The sequence below is a fragment of the Microcebus murinus genome, chromosome 6 (genome assembly GCF_040939455.1).
Source record: "Microcebus murinus isolate Inina chromosome 6, M.murinus_Inina_mat1.0, whole genome shotgun sequence".
Classification (NCBI taxonomy): domain Eukaryota; kingdom Metazoa; phylum Chordata; class Mammalia; order Primates; family Cheirogaleidae; genus Microcebus; species Microcebus murinus.
Window position 1 is genome coordinate 71,806,752 of NC_134109.1, and position 27,031 is coordinate 71,833,782.

A 27,031-nucleotide genomic window follows, 5' to 3' on the forward strand; every position below is an offset into this window, starting at 1 on the left:
AGAGCTCTTAGCGGATACCAGAGACAACACACTCAAGTGGTGGCCTGCCTGGAAGAACAGGAAGGATAGAGGAAACTGGAGAATAAATGAAGAAAGAACAGGACAGTGAAAGCCAGGTAAAAGTAAAGCAAACCTTTCTTCCCTCCAGTCTCCTGTTTATGTATGTGCCTGACTGTTGGGTCTGTAACACTCTAGCAGAGAAAAACCTTAAGGGGATACAATCTCAAAATCAAGTCACACAGTGGATCCTTATAGCCATTTTATCAGATTCCTCTCTGCCCCAAGCATGTCAAACTACATTATTTCTTTTTTTGTTTTTTATTTTCCAGAATTTACCATTATTGGTTTTTTGTTTGTTTGTTTTGTTTTTTACTGAGACAGAGTCTCACTCTGTTGCCAGGGCTAGAATGCCGTGGCATCAGCCTAGCTCACAGCAACCTCAGACTCCTGGGCTCAAGTGATCCTTCTACCTCAGCCTCCTGAGTAGCTGGGACTACAGGCATGTGCCACCATGCCTGGCTAATTTTTTCTATATATTTTTAATTGTCCAATTAATTTATTTCTATTTTTAGTAGAGACAGGGTCTCACTCTTGCTCAGGCTGGTCTCAAACTCCTGAGCTCAAACGATCCACCCGCGTTGGCCTCCTAGAGTGCTAGGATTACAGGAGTGAGCCACCGTGCCTGGCCCCATTATTGGTTTTATTGAGTAAAGCCTGCGATAAAGAACTAATCAATGTCAATTTAGGAAAATTCACATAAGTATTTTTTAGGAGTAAAATTACTTTTTCTTATTATTATTTTTTTAGAAATGGGGTTTCACTCTGTCACCCAGGCTGGGGTGCAATGGCGAGATCATAGCTCACTGCAGCCTGGAACTCCAGGGCTCAAGTGATCCTCCTGTCTCAGCCTCTCAAGTACCCACGACTTTTTTTTTTTTTTTAATATTTGACTTATTTTTAACATGTTTTTATATTAGGGACAGGGGTCTCGCTCTTGCTCAGGCTGATCTTGAACTCCTAAGCTCAAATGATCCTCCTGCCTCGGCCTCTCAGAGTGCTAGGATTACGGGCGTCAGCCATCACGCCCGGCCTATTTCTTTCTTTCTTTTTTTTTTTGAGACAGAGTCTTACTCTGTTGTCTGGGCTAGAGTACCATGGCATCAGCCTAGCTCATAGCAACCTCAAACTCCTGGGCTTAAGCAATCTTCCTGCCTCAGCCTCCTGAGTAGCTGGGACTACAGGCCTGTGCCACCATGCCTGGCTAATTTTTAAAATACATACATACATATATATGTATATATATATATATTAATTGGCCAACTAATTTCTTTCTATTTTTAGTAGAGACGGGGTCTTGCTCTTGCTCAGGCTGGTTTTGAACTCCTGACCTTGAGCTATCAGCCTGCTTGAGCTATCGACCTCCCAGAGTGCTAAGATTACAGGCGTGAGTGCCGGGCCTGGTTCCTATTTCTTGATGTATTTGAATTTAGAAAAAAAATAGGCTGAGGGCAGCCATTTGCATCCTCTATTTTTCCAACCCCATAGATTTTTCCCTCCTTGAGAAAATCCAATACCTTCTCTTCTGAAATTATTCTTTCACCAACTTTATTGTTCTTCAGAGTAAGAAAGAGGAAGAGGTACTAAATGAGAACATGATTCTCTCCCATCCCATTCACTCCACATCAATTGAGCATTTAATGTGAGCACTATTCTACTTTCTGGACTGAATTTGGAAAAATGGTTCTCTCTCTCTCTCTCTCCTGATACACCCTCCCTCCAACCCCCTATACCAGATTCTGACTATAAGACCAACTATTTACCTTGCATAGCATAAGTGACCACCATTGGCTGCCTGAATCTCTGAAAGGATCCACAGAAAGAGAAGGGAGGGCCTAAAAAAGAAAAAGAAGGGGAAAAGGAGAACAGAAAAAAATTAAGGAAAAAGAGAAGCAAAGGCAAAAAGCAAAAGAAGGAAAAGAAAACAAGAAGCCAAGCAAAAAGGCAGGTAGTAAAGATGGGAGGAAAGAGAAAAAGGAAGAGAAGGGTCAAGAAAAAGAGTGTTTTCCTCACCCAGCACATGTTCTGTCATGGACTACACCACCTTCCAGCAGACCCTCAAACCAGGCCCTAGATTTTTCCAGGCTCAGGAAAAGAAACCTGACCCACATGGTTCTCCAGATGCAGTCACAGAATCACTTTAATTGTCGCCACAGCAGAGAAGTGAAGTTGTGCAAAGCCCAAAGTCTTATACGATTGCTGTAGAGGCTCGAGGTGGGGAGCAGGAAAAGACATGGGCAAAGGAGGCATTAAACTCTTCCAGTCCACACCCAGAGGTAAACTCGGACCAGGGAGCAGCCTGATGACCAGGATTACAGCAGGGACTAGAGCAGCTCCCCACTTATTCCCCCCCAGGCCAGGGAGGGGAGAAACAGAAAGCCTATGAAACCAGCCGTCATCACACTATTCTGCCATCTCTAATCCTGGGATCAAAAGGTTGGATGATCCATAGGACAAAGAAGAATTATATTTTCAAGAGAGAAGAACAAAGAACAGCCCATCCTCTCTGCTCAGAAGCTTCTCTTCAGCATACCTGAGAGGAAAGCAACATGTGAAAGAGAAACTAGAAAAGGAAGAAGAGGAGAAGGTGAAGAGAGAAAAAGGTTGCTTTAGTGTCCAGATGTTAACTGGAGCTTCATGTCGTTACAGCTTATAACAACAAACTTTTCCATAATGAAAGTCAGGTAGCTGCAGTTAGGAGTGACTTGGCCTGCTTTGGACAACTTACAGAATGTCAGATCAAAAGGTTTGGAGCTTTTGTGACATTTGCCCCCCTTGAGCTCACAGGCAACAACAGGGCTGTTACAGACAGCTTTGACCGTTTGGAGTTCCTCATGGATGAATGTGTACTCATTTATGCAAGTCTGATTGTGCTCCTTCATCTTGTCTGCCATCATGGTATTGCATTCCCTAGCTGTGAGGTCAAGCTGAAGATAGTCTTTCTTGCTCTGTGAAGGAGCCTCAGCTCTGAGCAGCTTGTTTCCTCCAACCTCATCTTCACCGAGGATGGTCTCTTCTGACCAGACAGGTTGCACCACTCCTTTGTTGCTAAGCACCAGGGTTTCTGTGGTTCGGGTACCCTCCCTCTCAGTGGCTTTAGCTTCATCCTGTGAGTCGCTGGACCAAAATTCATTCAGCGGCTGATCACTGTCCTCCAGGACTGCTGCGGCCATCTGAAGCCCCAGGCCCAGGCCCACTCCCAGGCCCAGCAGCAGCAGCAGCAGCATGAAAAAGACCTGCACCAGATTCGCCTTCATTTTGCCTGGAGGGGAAGATGGAAATGGAAGAACACAACTTTGAGATGAAAATTGGCTCCCATAGAGTCCATAGTCTCCCTATACCCTACAGCACCCTCTTTTTTTTTTTGAGACAGAGTCTCACTCTGTTGCCCAGGCTAGAGTGCCATGGTGTCAGCCTAGTTCACAGCAACCTCAAACTCCTGGGCTCAAGCAATCCTGCTGCCTCAGCCTCCCAAGTAGCTGGGACTACAGGCATGCGCCACCACGCCCAGCTAATTTTTTTTTTTCTATATATATTAGTTGGCCAATTAATTTCTTTCTATTTATAGTAGAGACGGGGGTCTCACTTTTGCTCAGGTTGGTTTTGAACTCCTGACCTTGAGCAATCCGCCTGCCTCGGCCTCCCAGAACGCTAGGATTACAGGCGTGAGCCACCGCGCCGGCCCTACAGCACCCTCTTTGGGGTCTCCTTTCCCTTCTCCACATTACTCCATTCTCTTCAAGACAGTGATTCTTTCTTTTCTTTTCCTATTTCTCTTGTCCCTCCATGCCACATGCTCTGGTGCTATGTAAAAAATAAGGTATGGCTCTTAAAGAGTAGGAAGCTGACCAGGGCAAGCATTTCTAAAGTGGTTTACTTATGAGGAATCAGTAAAGGAAGTTCACATCCGCTGATTCTTAAACAGAAATTCATTCCAAATAACCAAAGAGACTGATTGAGAAAACAAGTGAGTTCAGTGTCATGCTCACATTTAGAGAAATTCTTGTAGAAAGTCTTATTTTCAGTAAAGGGTCAGAATTATCATAGAAGACCATCTTTCCATTTTTATCACAAATTTACTTTTGCTCATTCAAGTATATATTACTCTCCTTGCTACTCACCCTCCCAAGATAAAGATCAAAGTAATAGAAAAAGTATCCTTCTCACTCCTAAGCAGAGACTGGAGGGAAGATGTCCAATTTTACATCCCAAACCCCCCTGCTAAAGCTACATCTTGTTACGCCAGATTCCTTCTACGACTAAAGACCTCTTAGCACCTGGGTGTTCCTGCGATTAGGTTTGTACTCTCAGGGAAGAAGCAGAATAAGAATGAAACCAAAGAAAATCAAACAATTGATATGCTGGGTTTCCCTACTAATAAATACCCTAATGAGAGCTAAGGGAATGAGCATGTATCATTGTCCTGCTAGGCTGGCCTCATTTCCCTATCAAAGAGAGATCTTCCTTTCCGCTCGGCTGTTCTCCTGCGCAGGAGGGCCGTAGGCAGCCATGGCGCCCAGCCGGAATGGCATGATACTGAAGCCGCACTTCCACAAGGATTGGCAGCGGCGCGTGGCCACGTGGTTCAACCAGCCGGCCCGGAAGATCCGCAGACGCAAGGCCCGGCAAGCGAAAGCGCGCCGCATCGCCCCGCGCCCCGCGTCGGGACCCATCCGGCCCATCGTGCGGTGCCCCACGGTGCGGTATCACACCAAAGTGCGAGCCGGCAGGGGCTTCAGCCTGGAGGAGTTAAGGGTGGCCGGCATACACAAGAAGGTGGCCCGGACCATTGGAATTTCTGTGGATCCAAGGAGACGGAACAAGTCCACCGAGTCCCTGCAGGCCAACGTGCAGCGGCTGAAGGAGTACCGCTCCAAGCTCATCCTCTTCCCCAGGAAGCCCTCAGCCCCCAAGAAGGGAGACAGTTCTGGTGAAGAACTCAAACTGGCCACCCAGTTGACAGGCCCCGTCATGCCCATACGGAATGTCTACAAGAAGGAGAAGGCCAGAGTCATCACAGAGGAGGAGAAGAACTTCAAGGCGTTTGCCAGTCTGCGCATGGCCCGCGCCAACGCCCGGCTCTTCGGCATACGGGCAAAGAGAGCTAAGGAGGCCGCAGAACAGGATGTTGAAAAGAAAAAATGAAGCCTTTTTGGGACTTTTAAATAAATCAGGAGAGAAGCTGGAAAAAAAAAAAAAAAAAAAAGAGAGATCTTCCCTACCAGAAAAATAATGCTATAAAGAACATTATTGAGGGCTGGGCCCGGTGGCTCCTGCCTGTAATCCCAGCACTCTGGGAGGCTGAGGCGGGCGGATTGCTCGAGGCCAGGAGTTCGAAACCAGCCTGAGCAAGAGCAAGACCCGTCTCTACTATAAATAGAAAGAAATTAATTGGCAAACTAATATATATAGAAAAAATTAGTTGGGTATGGTGGCACATGCCTGTAGTCCCAGCTACCTTGGAGGCTGAGGCAGGAGGATTGCTTGAGCCCAGGAGTTTGAGGTTGCTGTGAGCTAGGCTGACGCCACGGCACTCTAGCCTGGGCAACAAAGCAAGACTCTGTCTCAAAAAAATTAAATTAAGAACATTATTGAGACAATTGATAAAATTAGAATACACTCTGTATAGAAGATAAGAGTATTGCAGTAGTCCCTGCTGATCCACAGGGAATATGTTCCAACACTCACAGTGGATGCCTGAAACTACTGATAGTGCACTATGGTTTTTTTCCTATACATATATATCTATGATAAAGTTTAATTTATAAATTAGGCACAGTATGAGATTAACAAAAACTAATAATAAAATAGAACAATTATGACAGTATACTGTTTGCAGTTTTACAGATAGAAGATTCATTCTTACCATAGATCGTAGCTACCTCACCATATGAATTATTTTCTTTCCTTGTTGAGAACTTTCACCTTTTCACTTAAGGAAGTACTTTATGGCTTCTCTTCGGCATAATTGCCAGCAGTAATTGCCAGCATTACTGCTCTTACACTTTGGGGCCATTATTAAGAAAAGAAAGGGTTCCCCAAGCACAAGTACTGCAATACCAAAACCATGACAGTGTATCTGATAATGGCTACTGAGTGACTAACAGGCTGGCAGGTGGTGTCTACAGCATGGATACTTTAGACAAAGGGATGATTCACATCCCAGGCAGGATGGAGCAGGACAGCAGGAGGTGTCATCATGCTACTCAGAACAGCATGCAATTAAAAATTATGAATTATTTCTGGAATTTTCCACTTCATATTTTGAGACCACAATGGACCACTGGTAACTGAAACTGTGGGTAACAGAGACTACTGCATATCAATGTTTAATATACTGAATTTTAAAACTGTGCTCTGATTATTTAAGAAAATATCATTGTTTTTAGGGACTACAAGCTGAAATATTAAGGAGCAAAGGAATACATGCAATGTATGCAACCTGCTCTTAAATGGTTCAGAATATAGATATAAGTGTGTGTGTACATGTGTGTGTTTACAGAGAGAGAAAGAAAATCATAAAATAAGTGTGGGTGGAAACATTTTAATGTATCTGGATAAAGAGTATTCAGGAGTTCCTTATATTATTATTGCAACTTTTCTCTAAAGTTGAAAATATTTCAAAAAATTTTTTTATTTTTAAAAAAAGAGAGAACTTCCCATGTTGTTCCCTGGGGCACCCAACACCTCTGTGACTTACCTATAAACCTAAGTAGCTTCAAATAGTCTTGAGTCCTCCCCAAGTTCTTACCTCCCAGGGTTTCCCTCTGTGAGCAGTTCTCTGGCTGCTGATCTGCAGAAAAATTGTTATCTCCTGATGGTGCACATGCTCTTAAACCCAGACTTACTTCCTAAACCCACTCTCCCTTTCACTTCCCCCACCCAGCAATGCAAAACATGCTCAGCCAATCCTCCTTTCTGTGCCCACAAACACTTTGAAGTAAAGCTGTTTGGGTACTGAGACAGATCCAAACACCCAAGACAGGAAATGTTTCCAGCCTTGGGAAACTGCAGACAGTTTTGTTTCTTTAATCAATTGTTCCACTCCTGAGTTACACCCACTATCCTGAGTTACACCCACTACCCAGCAAACAGCCTGATCTTGTGCATGAATTTCAAATCTAGTCATTTTCTTATATTCTCCACAATGTACTTCCTTTAACCTTTTCCTGTAATTTCTGGAACATCAAGACCTTTGCCCTTTATTTAGGTCATCTCTACAACCTGGTTGTTTTGCTTTTCACATTTTACAAGTGTCATGACTTCACTGGAAGATTTCGAGTATTTGAGTCAAGCATGAATTTTTGCATACCTTTACCTATACCTTTACCCCGCCCTGCACTCTCCACTCCCTCTTTCCATCGCCCAGGCAATAACCACATTCTCATAAGAATATCCAGATTTTGCAAACCTAATCATTTAGTACTAAAATGAAAGATTATCCAAAGTAACACTATGATTATCAGTCCCTATAGCCTGGGTGAATAAAACCAGGAGAGTTACAATGTTGATTCTAAGGTTCAGACGTCTAAACTGTGCTCTGGAGATTATTAAGGCACTATAAAAATTCTGTATAGATATAAAGATGCCCTTTAGGAGGATGTTTTCCTTAGCCATTCAGGCAGGAGTTTTCAAATGGTAGTCTGGGAGCCACTTCTGTGATCTACAAAGTCTAGGCTGACTTTTTGCAGTGCTTATGTTTAAAATTTACAACATTACAGTTCAGTTTTATATATAAAAAAAAAATAAATAAAATTTACAACAGCAATAGCAACTAACTAGTATTGAGCTCTTATTTCATGTAAGGCACTAATTGCCTTCAACCTCACAATTTGCTTGTGCTATCCCTCTTTGGTGCCATTCATCCTGGTGAGGTCTATTTGCAACGTGAAGAGGACATCAACTAGCACTCTGGGAGGCTGAGGCGGGCTGATTGCTTGAGGTCAGGAGTTCGAAACCAGCCTGAGCAAGAGCAAGACCCCGTCTCTACTATAAATAGAAAGAATTTAATTGGCCAACTAATATATATATATGTAAAAATTAGCCGGGCATGGTGGCGCATGCCTGTAGTCCCAGCTACTTGGGAGGCTGAGGCAGAAGGATTGCTTGAGCCAGGAGATTGAGGTTGATGTGAGCTAGGCTGATGCCATGGCACTCACTCTAGCCTAGGCAACAAAGCGAGACTCTGTCTCAAAAAAAAAAAAAAAAAAAAAAAGAGGGCATCAAAAATCCTCTGCTGAACCCAGTAGCAGTCTAGGGTCAGCAAGGATAAATATATTCAACTACAGGTATCACCTGCTTCTTTATAATTGGAGTGCTTTAGTTACTACTAGAGATAATTTGAAATTAACTTTTTTTTTTTTGTTTTTTGTTTTTTTTTTGAGACAGAGTCTCACTTTGTTGCCCAGGCTAGAGTGAGTGCCGTGGCGTCAGCCTAGCTCACAGCAACCTCACACTCCTGGGCTCAAGAGATCCTCCTGCCTCAGCCTCCCGAGTAGCTGGGACTACAGGCATGCGCCACCATGCCCGGCTAATTTTTTCTATATATAGTAGTTGGCCAATTAATTTCTTTCTATTTATAGTAGAGACGGGGTCTCGCTCTTGCTCAGGGTGGTTTTGAACTCCTGACCTTGAGCAATCCGCCCGCCTCGGCCTCCCAGAGTGCTAGGATTACAGGCGTGAGCCACCGCGCCCGGCCTGAAATTAACTTTTGATAAAATATAAAGACAGAAACTAAGTCTGTGGTCTAAGTATAACCTTTAGACTGAACAGCTTTTTATTTTTGTTTTTTTCTTTTCTAGGCTGCAGTTTTCTCATTTTCTAAATTTGAATAGTGCTAGCACTTACTTCTAGGGCTGTTGTGAGTATTATATAAGACACTGCATTAAAAGGCCAGATGTATTAGCTGTTATTGTTGTTATTGCTATTATGTAGTGCTTAGCAAGGCATGCTCATTACTCACCCAACCAAGACCATTTTCCTGTTTAGAAATAGCACATACAGGCCGGGCGTGGTGCCTCACACCTATAATCCCAGCACTATAGGAGGCCAAGGCGGGTGGATCACTTGAGGTCTGGAGTTCTCAGCCGGAGCGAGACCCCCATCTCTACTAAAAATAGAAAAGAAGTAATTGACCAACTAAAAATATATATACAAAAAATTAGCCGGGCATGGTGGCACATGCCTGTAGTCCCAGCTACTCGGGAGGCTGAGGCAGGAGGATTGCTTGAGCCTAGGAGTTTGAGGTTGCTGTGAGCTAGGCTGACGCCACGGCACTCACTCTAGCCTGGGCAACAAAGTGAGACTCTGCCTCAGAAAAAAAGAAATAGCACATACTAAGGACTGCAGCTACCAACATTGCTCATTGTTTCTCCTACAAGAGTCAAGCAATATCCTAGAATTTCAGAGAAGGAAGTAAGGCTCATATAGGCTGACCTTTCATATTACAAATAAAATGGCTCAAAGAAGTTAATGTCTCTGATGCTATAGATAAGTAATGGTAGTTCTGATATTAGAATTTCCAATTTGTAGTTAAACAAAATTTATGACAGATAGATAGATAGATAGATAGATAGATAGATAGATAGATAGTAGGTAGGTAGATGATGGATAGATAGATATAAAGAGACAGAGATAGGACAGACACTGATTTTAAAATTGACAATTCATCTAAGAGTTAGATTCTAATTTTAAGTGCTATTTCTCATTGTTGATCAATCTAAATATAGGCTTCCACTTCTAGTCAAAATGGAGTAAGAATTGGGTGTTGCCTGAAACTCACAGAAAAATGAAAAAATTATATGAAATAACAGATTTTGGACATCAGGCAATAAAGGAAAATGATCACTGACTGAGAGAAGAGAAACAAATGGAATGAGCCCTATGATTCCCCAGCTTATTCCCTAGATAGAGTTTTCAGGCTACAGGACCGAGAAGGAGACCCCAGGAGGAGTCTGTCACTCTCCCTGAGCTGCACAGATGAAATAGGAGGTCCAAGGAGGCCAAGGCAATTGGAGTTCACAGAGCACAGTACAAGAGAAGACAGAACTGCAGAGAGAACTTCAGAGATCTGGAGTGGTGAGATACCACTGCACATCTCTCAGAATGGCTGAAAGAAAAATTAGTGAAAATACCAAATGCTAGCAAGGATGCAGAGAAACTGGATTTCTCATACATTGGTGGTGGAAATGTAAGATGTGACAGCCACTCTGGAGAATAGTTTGGCAGATTCTTTTTTTAAATGATACATAATATTAATAGTTGTACATCTTTATGGAGTATATAGGATACTTGGGGTTTTGTTTGTTTTTATTTCAGAATATTATGGGGGTACAAAAGTTTTGGTTACATGTATTGCTTTTGTACAGTTGGAATTAAAGTTATAAGTGTGCCCATCACCCAGATAGTGTGCACTGTATACATTAGGTGTGAATTTACCCATCCCCTCTTCCCTCTCCCACCTGCTTGGTTTCCGTTTAGTTTTACTTCCATATGTGTACGTGAGCGTTGAACTATTAGATCCAATTTAATAGTGGGTACATGTGATGTTTGTTTTTCCATTCTTGCAATACTTCACTTAACTTGTAATATTTTGGTACCTGTATACCATGTGTTATGATCAAATTGAGATAATTGGGATAAACATTGCCTCAAACATTTACCATTTCTTTGTGTTGAGAACATTGCAAACGTTCTCTTCTAGTTATTTAAAATATACAATAAATTATTGATAACTATAGTGACCCTATTGTGCTACTGAATCTAGAACTTAGTCCTTCTATCTAACTGTATATGTTTATCATATAACCCAGCAATTGCACTCCTGATCATTTAATCCAGAGAAATGAAAACATATGTTCACATAAAAATCTGTACAGGAATAAAATGGCAGTTTTATTCATAATAACCAAAAACTGGAAACAACCCAAACGCCATTCAATAGGTGAAGGGTTAAACAAAGTGTGGTACATGTGTACCACAGAATACTACTCAGCAGTAAAAAGGAATGAACTGTTGATACATGCAACAACTGGGATGGATCTCAAGGGTATTGTGCCAAAAGAAAAAAATTATACCAAATGGTCAAGTACTGTATGATTCCATTTGTAATAACATGGAGAACAAATTAGGGTGGCCAGGGGAAAGGATGGTGGTGGTAGAGATACAGATGTAACTATAAGGAGTATCACAGGGAGATCTTTGTGGTGATGGAATAGTTCTGTACCTTGATTGCAGTGGTGACTACATGAATCAACAAATGTAATAAAATGACATAAAAAATAAATGACATGCACACACACACAATCACAGACACATACACAAGCTAGGCTAATGTTAATTATCTGATTCTGATATTGTACTACATTTAGGTGAGATGTAACCACTGTGGCAAACTGGTGAAGGGTACATGGGAGCTCTGTGTACTACCTGTGCAACTTCTTGTGAACCTATAATTATTTCAAAATAAAAAAAAATTGTTTAAAGTATTAATGCTCATTATAGAAGTTTTGCATAATAATGGATCACCTGGGTTTATGTGTGCCAATGTGTTATGTTATCTTTGATTTATCTTTCAGAGTAGTAAAGGGGACACACAACATGTCAGCTATGAAAAGTTGCATCTGGAGATACTGAGAACCAGTGGTTGCCACACTGTGCACGCACGAGTTTTTCTTCCATTCTGCAATTGCAGCTGCCTGGTGACAGTTCACTGAATACAGGAATACAGCTCAGCCTTGAGCTGGAGGTTCTCCAGCTACGAGAGGAGTCTTGGCAAGGGAAACATGGGAATAGCAGAAGGGAAAGCATGTTGAGCAGTGTTTTTCTTTTTCTTGTTTTTTTTTTTGAGACAGAGTCTTGCTTTGTTGCCCAGACTAGAGTGTCCTGGCGTCAGCCTAGCTCACAGCAACCTCAAACTCCTGGGCTCAAGCAATCCTACTGCCTCAGCCTCCCAAGTAGCTGGGACTACAGGCATGCGCCACCATGCCTGGCTAATTTTTTCTATATATATATTAGTTGGCCAATTAATTTCTTTTTTTATTTATAGTGGAGACGGGGTCTCACTCTTGCTAAGGCTGGTTTCGAACTCCTGAACTCGAGCAATCCGCCTGCCTCGGCCTCCCAGAGTGCTAGGATTACAGGCGTGAGCCACTGCGCCCAGTCTGAGCAATGTTTTTCTAATAAGGAATCCAACTCTACTGTGGATTCCTAAGGAGCTGTTATCTTTTTTCCCAGGGTTTTTTTTCATTCACATGCCCACTACATATACAAAAGTCCAGGGTAGGGGAGGGGGCATTTTTTCAGAGACTGACACATTATTTGAGATGACCCAATGTCTAAACACTCTCACCGATCCCACAGTGTTCAATCATGTGCAGAGCAGTGTCAGTTTACCCTGACCCACCAAACACAAAGGGACCTAGCCTATTAGAGACACCCAGCAAGCATCTTGATAGTAAAGGCTTCCTTATGATATTAGGTGGTGTGATTATGAAGGTCATGCTCTGCTTACGGGCAGCCAGCTAAGGGAGTAAGTAGAGACTGAAACCTAACGTGCACTCTTCTAAACCAACTACAAACTGCTAAGAGTTGACTTCACCTGGAGGAAGAAGCCTTTCCTCTAATTCATACAAAGGTGCCACTTAGGCTTTGTGAGGACCTAAATAGATGGTTCTACATTTTAGTTCGTTTTCACATAAGTGACCGCATATGATCCTCACAGTTTCTCCACCAAGTAAAGAGGTCTAGAATTATTTCTCCTGTTTACAACAAAATTGAGGCCTGGAGATGTTAAATAACTTGCTTAAGGCCGCATAGGTAGTGAGTGGCAGAACAGGAATGACACCATGACCTGCTGACTTCCACCCATTGTTTTTCCTCTTTTACCATCTGCCTAGACCCTGATAAAGTGTTCCAGTCAAAGTCATTTCCTCGTGGATCTGGAGAACAATTGGCTATCTGTGATGCCGAAAACAATCTTGAATATATAAAATGGATATTTTCAGTTATTATTAAGTGTCACAATTCACATTTATTTTTTTTTTTTTTATTTTCCTCACACCACATCAACAGGAATAATTCACATTTATAAAAGGAACTCACACAAACCTGCTCACAATCCATAGAACCCAATCCTTGTTACTTCTGCCTGCTCTTTCATTCTTACAATCCTTTTATTCCCTCTCTAATCACTATAGTTATTCTGGTTTGGATTTTTACCTGTTCAGGAGCTGCATAGCCATGCGTCCATTTAATGGGCTCTGTGGGAGTTATCACACTATGTCTTGTTCTTTCTAACTGAGTGGTTTTTGTAGCTTCTGTAATCATGGAGGAGTTTTGCTAATAGCATACGAACCATAAAACAGACCACAGCCACCCCATTCTGGTGCAACAGGAACTTCCAGAACCAGCAAAATCTATAGGAGCTCTCCAAAATCACATCTAACCTATGAATTCCTCTTGCCAAGAAGTTCTTTGTCTTCTCCCAGCCTACACCTCTGCTAGGAAGAATGCCAGTTCTCTGACAGTCTGGCTTGCACCCTCAATAAAATTTTATTCAAATGTTTTTTTTTTTTTTTTTGAGACAGAGTCTCACTTTGTTGTCCAGGCTAGAGTGAGTGCCGTGGCGTCAGCCTAGCTCACAGCAACCTCAAACTCCTGGGCTTGAGTGATCCTTCTGCCTCAGCCTCCCGAGTAGCTGGGATTACAGGCATGCGCCACCATGCCCGGCTAATTTTTTATATATATATCAGTTGGCCAATTAATTTCTTTCTATTTATAGTAGAGACGGGGTCTCGCTCTTGCTCAGGCTGGTTTTGAACTCCTGACCTTGAGCAATCCGCCCGCCTCGGCCTCCCAAGAGCTAGGATTACAGGCGTGAGCCACAGCGCCCGGCCTTCAAATGTTTTTATCAATCAGTGTAAGTAACATGTACTGCCTTCTTTGAAGTGGATTTAATCATGTTTAGAGATAGTTTGTCTAAAAATTTTTGGAAATGGCTTTATTATCTGGTTTTGTGTGCTAAAGAAACAACCAAATATTTTATAAGTTGAATTATTCTTAATACGAACCTTCATAACCTTTCACATTTGAAAATTATTCGTAATAAATTAATCACAATCATTTGGAGGATGTTACCTACAGATAGTTTTTGTCTTACTCTCATGTTTACTGGAAGGTTCTGTCATAAACGATGGGCCAGAAATTGTGTCTTCAATAAAGAAGGACAAGATTTCCAAAGTTTAAAAATTTTGGAAATCTTGAGTCAGTCCACTGATTGGTCTAAAAGTTGCCTAAGTGACTTTAACTCAAAAGCCTGTTCCTGGCCAGGCGCGGTGGCTCACACCTGTAATCCTAGCACTCTGGGAGGCCGAGGTGGGCAGATCACTCAAGGTCAGGAGTTCGAAACCAGCCTGAGCAAGAACGAGACCTCATCTCTACTATAAATAGAAATAAATTAATTGGCTAACTAAAAATATAGAGGAAAAAAAATTAGCCGGGCATGGTGGCGCATGCCTGTAGTCCCAGCTACTCAGGAGGCTGAGGCAGAAGGATCGCTTGAGCCCAGGAGTTTGAGGTTGCTGTGAGCTAGGCTAGTTAGTTGTAGCGGGTGTGGTGGCTCACACCTATAATCCTAGCACTATGGGAGGCCAAGGCGGGCAGATCCCTCAAGGCCAGGAGTTTGAAACTAGCCTGAGCAAGGGGAAGACCCTATCTCTACTAAAAATGGAAACAAATTAATTGGCCAACTAAAAATATATAGAAAAAATTAGCCGGGCATGGTGGTACATACCTGTAGTCCCAGCTACTTAGGAGGCTGAGGTAGAAGGTTCGCTTGAGCTCAGGAGTTTGAGGTTGCTGTGAGCTAGGTTGACTCCATAACACTCTAGCCCGGGCAACAGAGTGAGACTCTGTCTCACAAAAAAAAAAAAATTCACATTTAAAAAATAAAAAAGTATTAAAAATTTTTTAAACAATAGTTGTTTGAAATATTATTTTAAAGTTCTACTTTAATGTTGATGTTTTAGTTATTTATTTACTTATTTATTTATATTCTGAGACAGAGTCTTACTCTGTTGCCTGGGCTAGAGTGCCGTGACATCAGCCTAGTTCACAGCAACCTCAAACTCCTGGGCTCAAGCAATCCTTCTGCCTCAGTCTCCCGAGTAGCTGGGACTACAGGCATGCGTCACTATGCCTAGCTAATTTTTTCTATATATTTTTAGTTGTCCAATTTATTTCTTTCTATTTTTAGTAGAAATGGGGTCTCGCTCTTGCTCAGGCTGCTCTCAAACTCCTGACCTTGAGCAATCCTCCTGCCTAGGCCTCCCAGAGTGCTAGGATTACAGATGTGAGCCACAGTACTCACCCCTACTGTATTTTTTTTTAATTTTTATTTTTTGTTGATATTTTAAAATCTATTTTGTTACTTTTTTCTTTTTCTTTTGAACAGATGTCTACATTTGTAGTCCCTACTGTATTTTTCTTAACTTTTTTTCTTTGAGACAGGGGTCTTGCTTCGTTACCCAGGCTGGCCCCGAACTCCTGGGCTCAAGCAATTCTCCTGCCTCTGCCTACCAAGGAGCTGGTACTACAGGCACATACCACTGCATCCAGATCAAGATTCCACCACTTGAGATAAATTCCATTAATATTCATCTTCTTCTCCCACTTTTTTTTTCCTTTCTTTTCTGTTTAATTAAATTCCCCCTAAAAGGGTTGACATATTTAATCATACTTGTCAATTGCTATTAGTCAATCTCAGCTTAGTATGATTTCATATAACAGAATCATTGTCCCTGGGAGATAAAAAGGGATAATAGCTAGCATTTATACAGTGCTGATTAAGTGCCAGGAAATTATGTTAAGCGCTTTCTATTATTTCATCAAATCCTAACATTGAGGTAACTGGTGCTACAATCTTATTTTATAAATGTGGAAACAGAGTATTAAGAATTGTAAGCAAAATTTCCAAGATTATATAACTAGTGAATGACAGAGCCAGCATTTGAACTCAGATCTAACTCAAAATCTACGTTCTCAGAAGTTCCAGTGTGTACAGGATGAAGTATGGAGACACGAAGGTAGACTGTCAGGAGAACCCCACAGTGAGAAACACTGGGCAATCCCTGAAGTGTATGGTGGTACTTGACACTAGGAGCAAGAAGGAAAGAGCAAGGGTAAAGTGTGTGTGTGTGTGTGTGTGTGTGTGTGTGTGTGTGTGTGTGTGTCTGCTAGAGTGGAAGATGAACGTTTGTGAAATGGCTAGTAGGTAATAATAGTAACACAATTCTTTTAGGGTGGTCACAAAATACTGAAACAGTGAACTTCACAGAGAAAGGACCAAACTTTCAAACAATTGTCATTACGTGATATTTCACCTTGAGATAATAGCCAAGTAAGTTTTAGTGGAACCACATTTAATGCAACTGACTAAAAGCTTCTGAAGTTAAAAGATGATATGCCAGCTAAACTGGTAGCTTCTAATCTTTTAATCACCATGTACTCATTTTTCTTTTTTTATGTGTTTTGTTTTGTTTTGTTTTTTGCGGGGGGGGGGAGGGGGGGAAGAGTCTTGCTCTGTTGCCCAGGCTAGAGTGCCATGTTGTAACATTAGCTCACAGCAACCTCAAACTCCTGAGTTCAAGCAATCCTCTTGCTTCAGCCTCCCAAGTAGCTGGGACTACAGGCGTATGTTACTACGCCAGGCTAATGTTGTTGTTGTTAATATTTTTAGTTGGCTGGCCAAATTTCTTTCTATTTTTTAGTAGAGACAGGATCTCACTCTTGCTCGGGCTGGTCTTGAACTCCTGACCTCAAGTGATCCTCCCACCTTGGCCTCCCACAGTATTAGTATTACAGGTGTGACCCACCACACCCGGCTCACCATGATTCTTTATAATAGTCCCAGCCTCCATGGGTCCCTATAAACTACATTTGTTAAGTTAGAACTATTTCTTCTGCTTAGATGAAGACAATATACAAAGGCATCCAGGAAGTCCAGATGGCCCCCTAGAATGCGTGTCAGGAGGTAGAGATTATTTAATTGCTCTAGCCACGTTTGCTGTCCCGACCCGCGGGACCTTCTGTTACTCGCGGGGGCGAGGGGGACCGTGCCTGAAAGAGATGAGCGAGAGAAAGAAACGAAACCAAGCGAATGATTGTCAAGGTCTGTTTTACTTAGATTCTTAGTAGGTTTTATAAGCATACAGAAACAAGGAAGTAGAAACAAAAAAATAGAGTGTTGAGGATGAGGCTTGGGTCTGGGTTAATCAGCCCCAATCAGCGTCTTATCAGTATCCTGGTTTTTTTTTTTTTTTTTTTTTTTTGAGACAGAGTCTCACTTTGTTGCCCGGGCTAGAGTGAGTGCCGTGGCGTCAGCCTAGCTCACAGCAACCTCAAACTCCTGGGCTCGAGTGATCCTTCTGCCTCAGCCTCCCGGGTAGCTGGGACTACAGACATGCGCCACCATGCCCAGCTAATTTTTTATATATATATCAGTTGGCCAATTAATTTCTTTCTATTTATAGTAGAGACGGGGTCTCGCTCAGGTTGGTTTTGAACTCCTGACCTTGAGCAATCCGCCCGCCTCGGCCTCCCAAGAGCTAGGATTACAGGCGTGAGCCACAGCGCCCGGCCAGTATCCTGTTTTTGACTGGTTACTCATCTCCACCCTGGCAGGTGGTCGGGAACAATTGCAGTCAGCATACCCTGGAGCATCCCGTGGTCAGCACGTCATGGACTGCATTCTTCTCGGAGCTATAGCTGGAATTTTCCAGGGCGAAGTCCGTGTGTAGGACGAGTCATAGGGGAGTTGAGGGTCTTTGAGGGTCCTTGCCTCTAACAGTTTGCTCCTATCCTTACCTCACAGGTGCAAACTTGATTTTTGTCTGAGGTCTTCAGTTTTATGGGATTGACTCACACCAACCAATCCCCGAATAAAACTATGAACAAGAGCTACATGGAAAAATATGTACAGTGAAAAATAAACCTGCCCCACACATTGTCTCTGTGACTCAAGTGAGAGACCAAACCATTAAGAGATGTTTGCTTGGTAAGCAGCCATGGTGAGTAGTGTTACAGTTCTTTCAGGCCAGGATGAGGCTGGGGACACATTTCGGCTTTGAAATTAAAAACTGAACTAGTCTTTTACTCCTTAACAGGGGTGGCTTAGTAGGAAGCAAGTCTCAAAATTTAGATTTTCCTTTTCTAATCTCTAAGCTCTCTAATCTCCTTCCTAAAATGCATCATTAGCATATTTGTTGCTTTCTATTCTTTTATACTCCACCTTGTTCTGAAATAGAAGTAAAGCCAGCTTGGAAAACTATTAACAATAATTTATAACACAAATCCAATTAGAGAAGCGAAAAGAGGCAGGATACAAATTGATTGTGCTTTATTTGCATGGAACTTAAAATTGCTTTATTTCTCAAAGCCTGTTGTTTGGACCCCAGAGCTGAAGTCTGTGGGTTCTTAACCCCTGTTGATAAATTAGGAGTTTGGGCTTTTTGGTCTTGGCCACAGAAGTGAGATGACGTAGGGGACGTCATCATTTGGTAAGTGTTGCAATAAGACGTATACGTTGTGCCGCCGCTTTGGCTCTAAGGCCCATCACCTTCAAAAGTCGACCTGTGGCAAATGTGGATACGCTGCCAAGCACAAGAGAAAGTATAATAGGAGTGCCAAGGCTAAAAGACAAAATACCACCGGGACCGGTCGGATGAGGCAGCTAAAAATTGTATACCGCAGATACAGGAGCAACACCTAAACCCAAGAGGGCAGCTGTTGCAGCATCCAGTTCATCTTAAGAATTTCAACAATTAGTCATACAATAAATGTTTTGGTTTAAAATAAAAAACAAAACAAGATTAGGAATTTGCATGGTTTAATTTTACAAACGGTGGCTACTGTTTTCCAAATGCTGATTTGACCTGATTTAATTCTCAGATGGCACCAATAATTTCAAGTTTTGAAGACATTTTGCTATTATACTTATGAATCACAACTTCATTTTCCTATTTGTGTTAATGAAAATAAATAAATAAATAAACTTACCAAAAAAGAGTTTTTATTATTATTATTATTTTTTTTTTTTTTGAGACAGAGTCTTGCTTTCTTGCCTAGGCTAGAGTGAGTGCCATGGCGTCAGCCTAGCTCACAGCAACCTCAAACTCCTGGGCTCAAGCAATCCTACTGCCTCAGCCTCCCGAGTTGCTGGCACTACAGGCACGAGCCACCATGCCCGGCTAATTTCATATATATATATTAGTTGGCCAATTAATTTCTTTCTATTTTTATAGTAGACACAGGGTCTCGCTCAGGCTGGTTTTGAACTCCTGACCTTGAGCAATCCGCCCACCTCGGCCTCCCAGAGTGCTAGGATTACAAGCGTGAGCCACCGCGCCCAGCCAAAAAAGAGTTTTTGATAAAAATGAAATGACCACAATGGATTGGATATTCAAATAAACTTAGTTTTAATTAGCCTTACTAGGTCAGGCACGGTGGCTCACACCTGTAATCCTAGCACTCTGGGAGGCCAAGGTAGGAGGATTGCTAAAGGCCAGGAGTTCAAAACCAGCCTGAGCAAGAGCAAGACCCCCATCTCTACTAAAATTAGAAAGAAAGTAATTGGCCAACTAAAAATATATGGAAAATATTAGCCGGGCATGGTGGTACCTGCCTATAGTCCCAGCTACTCGGGAGGTTGAGGCAGGAGAATTGCGTGAGCCCAGGAGTTTGAGGTTGCTGTGAGCTAGGCTGATGCCACGGCATGCTAGCCTGGGCAACAGAGTGAGACTCTGTCTCAAAAATAAATAAATAAATAATTAGCCTTAGTATAAGCCCAGTTTGTAGCCTTAGAATAAACATGTGGTTTCCATTAAGATTTCTGAAATGTTAAAATTAGCTCACAGACTTTCATTTTAACATTTTGACACCTAGGACAATCAAAACCCATATCCAAAAAAGGATCCAAAATTTAGGTCAAGAAGGTAGACACAAGCACCCCTCAAGTTGTAAATCAGATATTTTTGCCTGCACCAAAAATTATCCCACCAGAGGAGCAACTACGTTAAAATTTCAGGATGAAAGGGATTGCTTTCTCCTCATGAAACTATGTCCAGTGCTCTGCTCAGGTAATGACGACATGACGACGGTCAAGGCAACTAGTGGCCCAGGGGGCAGAGGCATTTTCCATGTGAAACCCAAATTCCCTGGGAAGTCACCCAGTCCACAAGCCAGTCCTATCAGTTTATGGAGCCAAGGAAAGGCCGACTCACCCAAGAGAAACTCTGCCTTTTCTGAACTTTCTTGAGATCAGAGATGAAGTTCACTTTGTTAGGGACCGACCTTCCACAGCCCCACCGGACAGAGAAGCAGAGACATCGAGGATGCAATCACACAAGAGGAGGTTTATTTTCTGGCTAGCCAGGGTCCAAGCCCCAGAGCACCAACGCAGTGGCCACTCTCGCAGGCAAGGACCCCGACCTGAATTGCGGGGTGCCTTTTATCCCCCCCCCCAAAGGGCCTTAGCAAGGCACAAACTAATTACGCGCTGGCCATGAGCTGACCTTTGAAGTGATTAATTTTCTTTGAATTCTGCGCGATCCCTGTGCATCCCACCTCCCTTTTGCCTTTCTTCACAACCCAAGAGATAACCGGAGGTATGAGTATAAACAGATGTGTGCTGTTCGCTAATTGCCTCACCCTACTTCACACGAAGGGGGGCGGAAAACTCTTTTCTTGTTGTGCCACTGAGACGCTGCCGAAGGGCCATCGAGGCGCCCCCACATTTCCCCCTTTCCTTTACATAGCTGACGAGCACTCTTGCTCGTCTTCTGGGTAATTTATAAGTTCTGGGTCTGCATTATTTGTCCCGATACTTTGATATTGCTGTTGCAGCACCAGAAGCTGAACAGCACTGACCCTGTCTCTTACAAATCTTATGAGTTTGTTTACTATGCAGGGCCCAAATGTCAGGGCTAAGAGTAAGATCACCAGTGGTCCTACAAGCGCGGAAATCAGGGTAGTCAGCCAGGGGGAACTATTGAACCAGGACTCAAACCAACCTGTTTGTTCTTCGTACTCTCGTTTGCGCCGAGCAAGCCCTTCTCTTACTTTGGCCATGACTCTCTTACCACTCCTGTGTGGTCGGCATAGAAACAGCATTCCTCCCGGAGGGCCGCACATAGCCCTCCCTGTTGCAGGAACACCAAGTCTAATCCTCTCCGGTTTTGCAAAACTACTTCCGAGAGGGAGGTTAAAGACTTTTCTAAGTGGGAGATGGACTCTTCAATCCTGGCGATATACTCATCTATAGCCGCCCTGAGGGAGTTAAGTCCCCTTTGCTGCATGGCTAGGGAGGAGATGCCAGTTCCCGCCCCTATTGCCCCTAGACCAAATAGGGTAGCCAGAGTGATGGCAGTAATGGGCTCTCTTTTTTTACGGAAAATTAGGTTAGCAGCTCTTTGCCCTATCACACCCTCATACATTGTCTCTTCAGTGTGGTATATTATTTTTGGGAACACTAATACCATTATACAGTAATCTTCAGACTCATTGAAATAGACATACTAAGGCAAGGAGTCAGACCGGTCTTGGAGCAAACCCACCACCCACCTGGCCCGGGGATAACCCACTTTGTTTTCTTAGATAGGCTTAGCGTCCTGTTACCCTTGGCACAGAGTTGTGCATGGCTGGGAGGCACTGTTCCTAAACAGGTACCTTTGCCAAGAACTGACTGGAGGGTGAGTCCGGGGCCCTTACGATCCCACTGGCACGTTTTAGGGGAGTCTTCTGAAGACAGGTTAAAATAAGTGGCCAGCCCCACCGCCTCATAAAAGGGGGGCCTTATGTCATAGCACAACCAACAGGCCTGTGTGGCATTGGGACTTGTGCGGTTCAGTGCATTATATGCTGCTGTCAGCATTTTCCATAAGGGATCTGTGAGCTCTCCATCGGGCGATGGGCCTCGGGGACTACTTGTGCTAGCCATTAGTTTGTGGAGAGTCCCTTTGCTGGAGGTGGTCTGGGGTGCTGCCGGGCTGGGCCTGACAGTAGCTGGCCATGGATGTAGTACCTGGTTGGGTCCTACCGTTATTGGGAGCGGGGTAATTTTAAGTTTGATATATATTAGTGAGCAAACGTGCGGTCTTTGGTAGAGGCATATCCCCCATGAGAGTCCTGTTATCCACCGCCTATCTTTCTTTCCTTTTTCTGTAAATTTTACCCTTATTAGGTTGCAGTCTCTGGCATACCTGTTTTTAGTACAAGGTTGGACATAGGACATGCTAATGAGAAGAGGTTGTGCCTGCCATTTCCATTCCCCATCATTGGTGGTCACACACTACCATTTGGCACAATAATAACTTTCAATACCCCCACATTGACGGTTTTCCTGAGGGGGCCGGAATCCCGGACAGGCATAAAACCCATTCCAGCTCATGGAGGTTCGTTCTATGTCTTCTCTCCATGGTCCAGTTACCCACGAACTGGGGATTGGGGCAACAGCAGGGCCTCCTGAGGATATCGCTATTGTCTGTGCTGGCTTTTCTAGGGGGTTAACTTTTTCTAAGTTAAAATATAAGTCCGGCCACCAACTGTTTAAGGGGGCCACCCCAGAGGTCACGTTCCAGACCTCGTGGGTTTCTTGATTGACAATTTCCCATGTCAGGTTATGGGGTTTGTGGGGATTGAAATTGTTCATCACACTTACAACACCTCCACCCATTAACAAAATGCTCTCAAGGAGATACAAAACAAACCCTGCATACATTTTTGTAGTGAGGTCCAATCTCCAGGTGCCACAGCCCCGAGTCTGAGTCTAGACAGTATAACTAGTAGTCCAAGAGGAATAGGACTCAGCTGGCTTCTCGTGGCGCTGCTGCTACTTGAGTCAGCCTGACCTTCAGTGGGTTCTCTGGGTCCACCGTTGCTCTCCACTGGCTCTGGCACCGTTCTAGGTCGTTCTCGTTGGCTGGCCTCACGTGGGAGTGGTGTATCCAAGTTGATATGCCGTCTGCATGGGTCCCTTTGACCCTCCCTGGCTGCATGACTTGGCAGGCTCGGCAGTCCCGGACGATGTCATCTGCCACTCGTCCCTGCGACATGAACCTGAGCTGGGCGGTGTTTAACAGTTGTAACATTTTTCTCTTTCCTAAATGTGTGGTCTGGTGTAGGTGCGTCAACAGGTGACGTCCCAGAGTCTCTGGCACTATCAGGCGGCGTTCTTCGTCTCGCAGCCAGCCATCTTCACCTTTTTCCGCAGTTAGTCGTTTTGCAGCCCAGGCTTCGTCTGCACTGGAGTAGTCTGGCAGAGGAGGTATCTGTCCCATGCCCGGGGGCGGAAGGCCGATGTGTAGGATATTTGGTGGCGTAGCACCCCCCGCCGCTTTCTTAGCCTCGGCGTCTGCCCGTCGGTTGCCCCTAGCCTCCACTGAGTCTCCACCCTGGTGTCCCGGGGTGTGGACTACCGCCACTGCCTTTGGCAGCAGGACAGCCTCTAGCAAGCGAAGGATTTCGGGCTTATGCTTGATCTCCTTCCCTTCTGCTGTGATGAACCCCCTCTCCCTGTAGAGAGCTCCGTGTATGTGCACAGTCCCAAAAGCATAACGGCTGTCAGTGTATACCGTCAGTCTCTTCCCTTGGGCCCGGCAAAGAGCCTCTGCCAGCGCTATCAACTCTGCCTTTTGAGCAGATGTCCCCTGTGGGAGGCATGCCGCCCAGACTAGTTTGCCCTGGTCATCGACTATGGCCGCCCCTGCATACCTGTGTCCGTCCCGGACGAAACTGCTCCCATCCGTGAACCAGATCAGGTCGCTGCTTGGAAGGGGGCGGTCTTTTAAGTCTTTTCGGGCCATCTGGGTTTCAGCCAGGATCTCAAGGCAGTTGTGCTCAGGTGCAGCTGAGTCGGGGATGGGCAGGAGCGTGGCTGGATTCAAGGCGGTGGGGGCCCGGAACTCGATGCGGGGAGCGTCCAACAGGAGTCCTTGGTAGTGAGTCAGCCTCGCATTCGTAATCCATCGTCCTGGAGGCTGCTTTAAAACCCCTTCTATAGCGTGCGGGGTAGTGATGAGCAGCCGCTGCCCTAAAGTAAGCTTATCAGTGTCTTTGACTATCAGAGCTGTGGCTGCGATCATTCGCAAGCATGCTGGCCACCCTGCCGCCACTGGATCCAGTTTCTTTGATAGGTATGCCACAGGCCTTTTCCAGGGCCCTAGGGTTTGCATAAGCACCCCCTTAGCTATCCCCGATTTTTCATCTATATAAAGGTGGAATTCTTTGGTAGGATCTGGGAGCGTTAAGGCAGGGGCCTCTAGCATGGCTGCCTTCAGGGCCTGAAAAGCATCCGCCATCTGCTCAGTCCATTTCCATGCCAGCCCCGCCTTACACCCTTCATACAAAGGTCGGGCCTTCTCTGCGAATCCCGGAATCCAGAGGCGGCAGTAGCCTACCGACCCCAGGAATTCTCTTAGCTCCCGGCTAGAAGTTGGGGTAGGTATTCTTAGCACGGTTTGCTTCATTGCCTCAGTTAGCCACCTTTGGCCCCCTTTTATCTTATAGCCCAAATAGGTGACTTCATCCTTACAAATCTGGGCCTTCTTTGCACTGGCCCGGTACCCCAGTTCACCTAGTACCCTAAGCAAGTCCTTGGTGCTTTCCAGGCAAGTCCGGGGATCGGGGGCGGCTAACAACAAGTCATCCACGTATTGTAGCAGAGTTACCTTTGGATGGTTGGCTCGGTACTCACTCAGGTCATCTTGGAGGGCCTCATTGAACAGAGTAGGCGAGTTCTTGAATCCCTGGGGCAGTCTCGTCCATGCCAACTGTCCGTGGATCCCTCTCTCTTCATCCTGCCACTCAAAGGCGAAGATCTCCTGGCAGCGTGTCACTATCGCCAGACTGAAGAAGGCATCTTTCAAGTCTAGGACAGTGTACCATGACAAAGTAGGGGAGAGAGAGCTCAACAGGGTGTAGGGGTTTGGACAGTAGGGTGGATGTCCAAGGTCCTCACATTGACCTCCCTAAGATCCTGCACGGGCCTATAGTCCTGTCCCCCCGGTTTCTTTACCGGCAATAGGGGTGTATTCCACGCCGACTGGCATTTCCGGAGAACCCCACTGTCCAGAAGTCTCCGAATGTGGGGCGTTATCCCCATTCTGGCCTCCTGGGACATGGGATATTGCTTGACTCTGGCCGGCTCGGCTCCGGGCTTTAATTCAATGTAAAGAGGCGGCCTGTGCTTGGCCCACCCCGTTCCCCCTGTCTCGGCCCGCCATCAGGATCCTTTTGGTCCCTCCCAACTCTCGTCCCCCTTTTTTCCGGGGACATTCCCGTGCCCAGTGCCCATGCTCCTTGCAGTTGGCACACTGGGTCCTGTCGAGCCTTTCTCGCCAAGGTTTGTCCCTGTTTCCTGGTCTCACTTGTCGCCCTCCGCCAGCTGCAGCTAGCAAAATTTTCGCCATTTCTTTATTTGCCTTCCTCGCCTCCCCAGCCTGGAACTTCCTATCTTCCCTTCTCATCCTCTCCACCCTTTCTTCCGGTGTCTCCCTATTATTGTATACCTTCTCTGCCACCTCTAACAGGTCCTGCAACGTCTTTTCCCCTAATCTATCAATCTTCTGTACCTTACGTCTAATGTCAGGGGCCGCCTGATTGACGAACGCCATCATAACTGCAGCCTTATTCTCTTCTAATGTGGGATCTCTGGGGGTGTACTGTCGAAAAGCCTCCATAATCCTTTCTAAATATGCTGCCGGGCTCTCTTGGGGCCCCTGACGGATGTCTCCTACCTTAGCCAAATTGGTCGGCTTTCGTGTCGCCATGCGGAGACCGGCCATCAGAGTCTGGCGGTAGACCCGGGGACGCTCCCTACCTTCAGCCTCATTGTAGTCCCACAGTGGTCGTTCGAGGGGGAAGGTTCGATCAATGGCTCTCGGGTTTGTAGTAGGCCTGCCGTCTTCTCCCGGAACCAGTTTCCTTGCTTCCCCCTGAATCCTTTCCCTTTCCTCTGTGGTGAAAAGCACCTGGAGCAGCTGCTGGCAGTCATCCCAGGCAGGCTGGTGTGTAAAAAGAACAGAGTCTAAAAGGTTAATAAGGTCCCTGGGGTTATCGGAAAAGTTTGAGTTTTGAGATTTCCAGTTGTACAGGTCACTGGTGGAGAAAGGCCAATATTGATAAGTCTGTGTCCCATCGTCTCCCCGGGGCCCTACTGCCCGTAGGGGAAATGCCTTCACGGGCTCCGGGTCTGGAGTCCGACCTGTGCGTTGCCTAGTGCCATAGGCCGGTCCTCCCTCCCCTCCAGTGGCATCCCGCTGGGGCGCAGACACCTCGGGGGCTGCTGGGGCCGTGAGCACCGCTCTGGGATTATAAGGGGGAGGGGCATTAAATGTGGGGGCATTCCATTCAAGCCCGGTCAGGTCAGGGTAGAGGTTAGAGTCTGGGAGAACCTTGGCGGGTGACGAACCTGGCTTCCCCTTCTTCCCAGCCTCTTGTACTGTGAGGATCTCTGTACGTCCCCTAAGGGGGGGCACGAAAGCTCGCATCCAAGGCGGGGGTTTCTGACCAGGTCCTGCCAGACTACGATATATGGAATCTGATCGGGGTGCCCAGGATGCCCAAAGATTTTCTCTTTTACCTTTTTAACCACGGTCCTGTCAAAGGACCCTTCCTTAGGCCACCTGACATTGAACATGGGCCATTCGGCTTCGCATAAGGTGACCAATTTACCCTTCTTAATTTCTAAGGACAGATTACGGGCCCTGTCCTTTTCATCTCTAAAGTGGCCCAGTACAAGGGAAAGGGGCGTTGTCATGGCTTGTCCCATGGTGGCGTAAGACAAGCAACTATAAGGAAGTACCGGCTCCGGTTTTGATCTAGTCAATTCCAGTCCTCGGCACTCTGATGTCTCCTCACGGGTCTTAGCGTGGGCCTGTGGAATCAACAACCTCACTCACAAAACCCATTCATTCAGACAGAA

The 27,031-nt window shown here is 44.9% G+C and overlaps 2 protein-coding genes and 1 pseudogene across 2 annotated transcripts; 2 read left to right on the forward strand and 1 right to left on the reverse strand.

Annotated features, from left to right (window-relative positions):
• Positions 1-1,320: 1,320 nt before the first annotated feature.
• RNASE10 (ribonuclease A family member 10 (inactive)) lies at positions 1,321-6,883 on the reverse strand. The gene is made up of 2 exons (XM_012752861.3): positions 6,758-6,883; positions 1,321-3,319 (listed from the first exon to the last, which is right to left on the reverse strand). Exon 2 carries the CDS (start codon positions 3,312-3,314, stop codon positions 2,667-2,669), a length of 648 nt encoding a protein of 215 aa, XP_012608315.1. The 5' UTR covers positions 3,315-3,319; positions 6,758-6,883; the 3' UTR covers positions 1,321-2,666.
• Positions 4,522-5,238, forward strand: LOC105873215 (large ribosomal subunit protein eL13). The gene has a single exon (XM_076004215.1). The coding sequence runs from the start codon at positions 4,567-4,569 to the stop codon at positions 5,200-5,202; it is 636 nt and encodes a 211-aa protein (XP_075860330.1). The 5' UTR covers positions 4,522-4,566; the 3' UTR covers positions 5,203-5,238.
• Positions 6,884-18,586: 11,703 nt separating the features above from the next.
• LOC142871392 (large ribosomal subunit protein eL37-like) lies at positions 18,587-18,869 on the forward strand (annotated as a pseudogene).
• The last annotated feature ends 8,162 nt before the right edge of the window (positions 18,870-27,031 follow it).

Excerpts from the sequence above, each read along its gene's own strand:
- LOC105873215 (XM_076004215.1), top strand. The coding sequence starts at position 4,567 with ATGGCGCCCAGCCGGAATGGCATGATACTGAAGCCGCACTTCCACAAG.
- RNASE10 (XM_012752861.3), bottom strand. The coding sequence starts at position 3,314 with ATGAAGGCGAATCTGGTGCAGGTCTTTTTCATGCTGCTGCTGCTGCTG.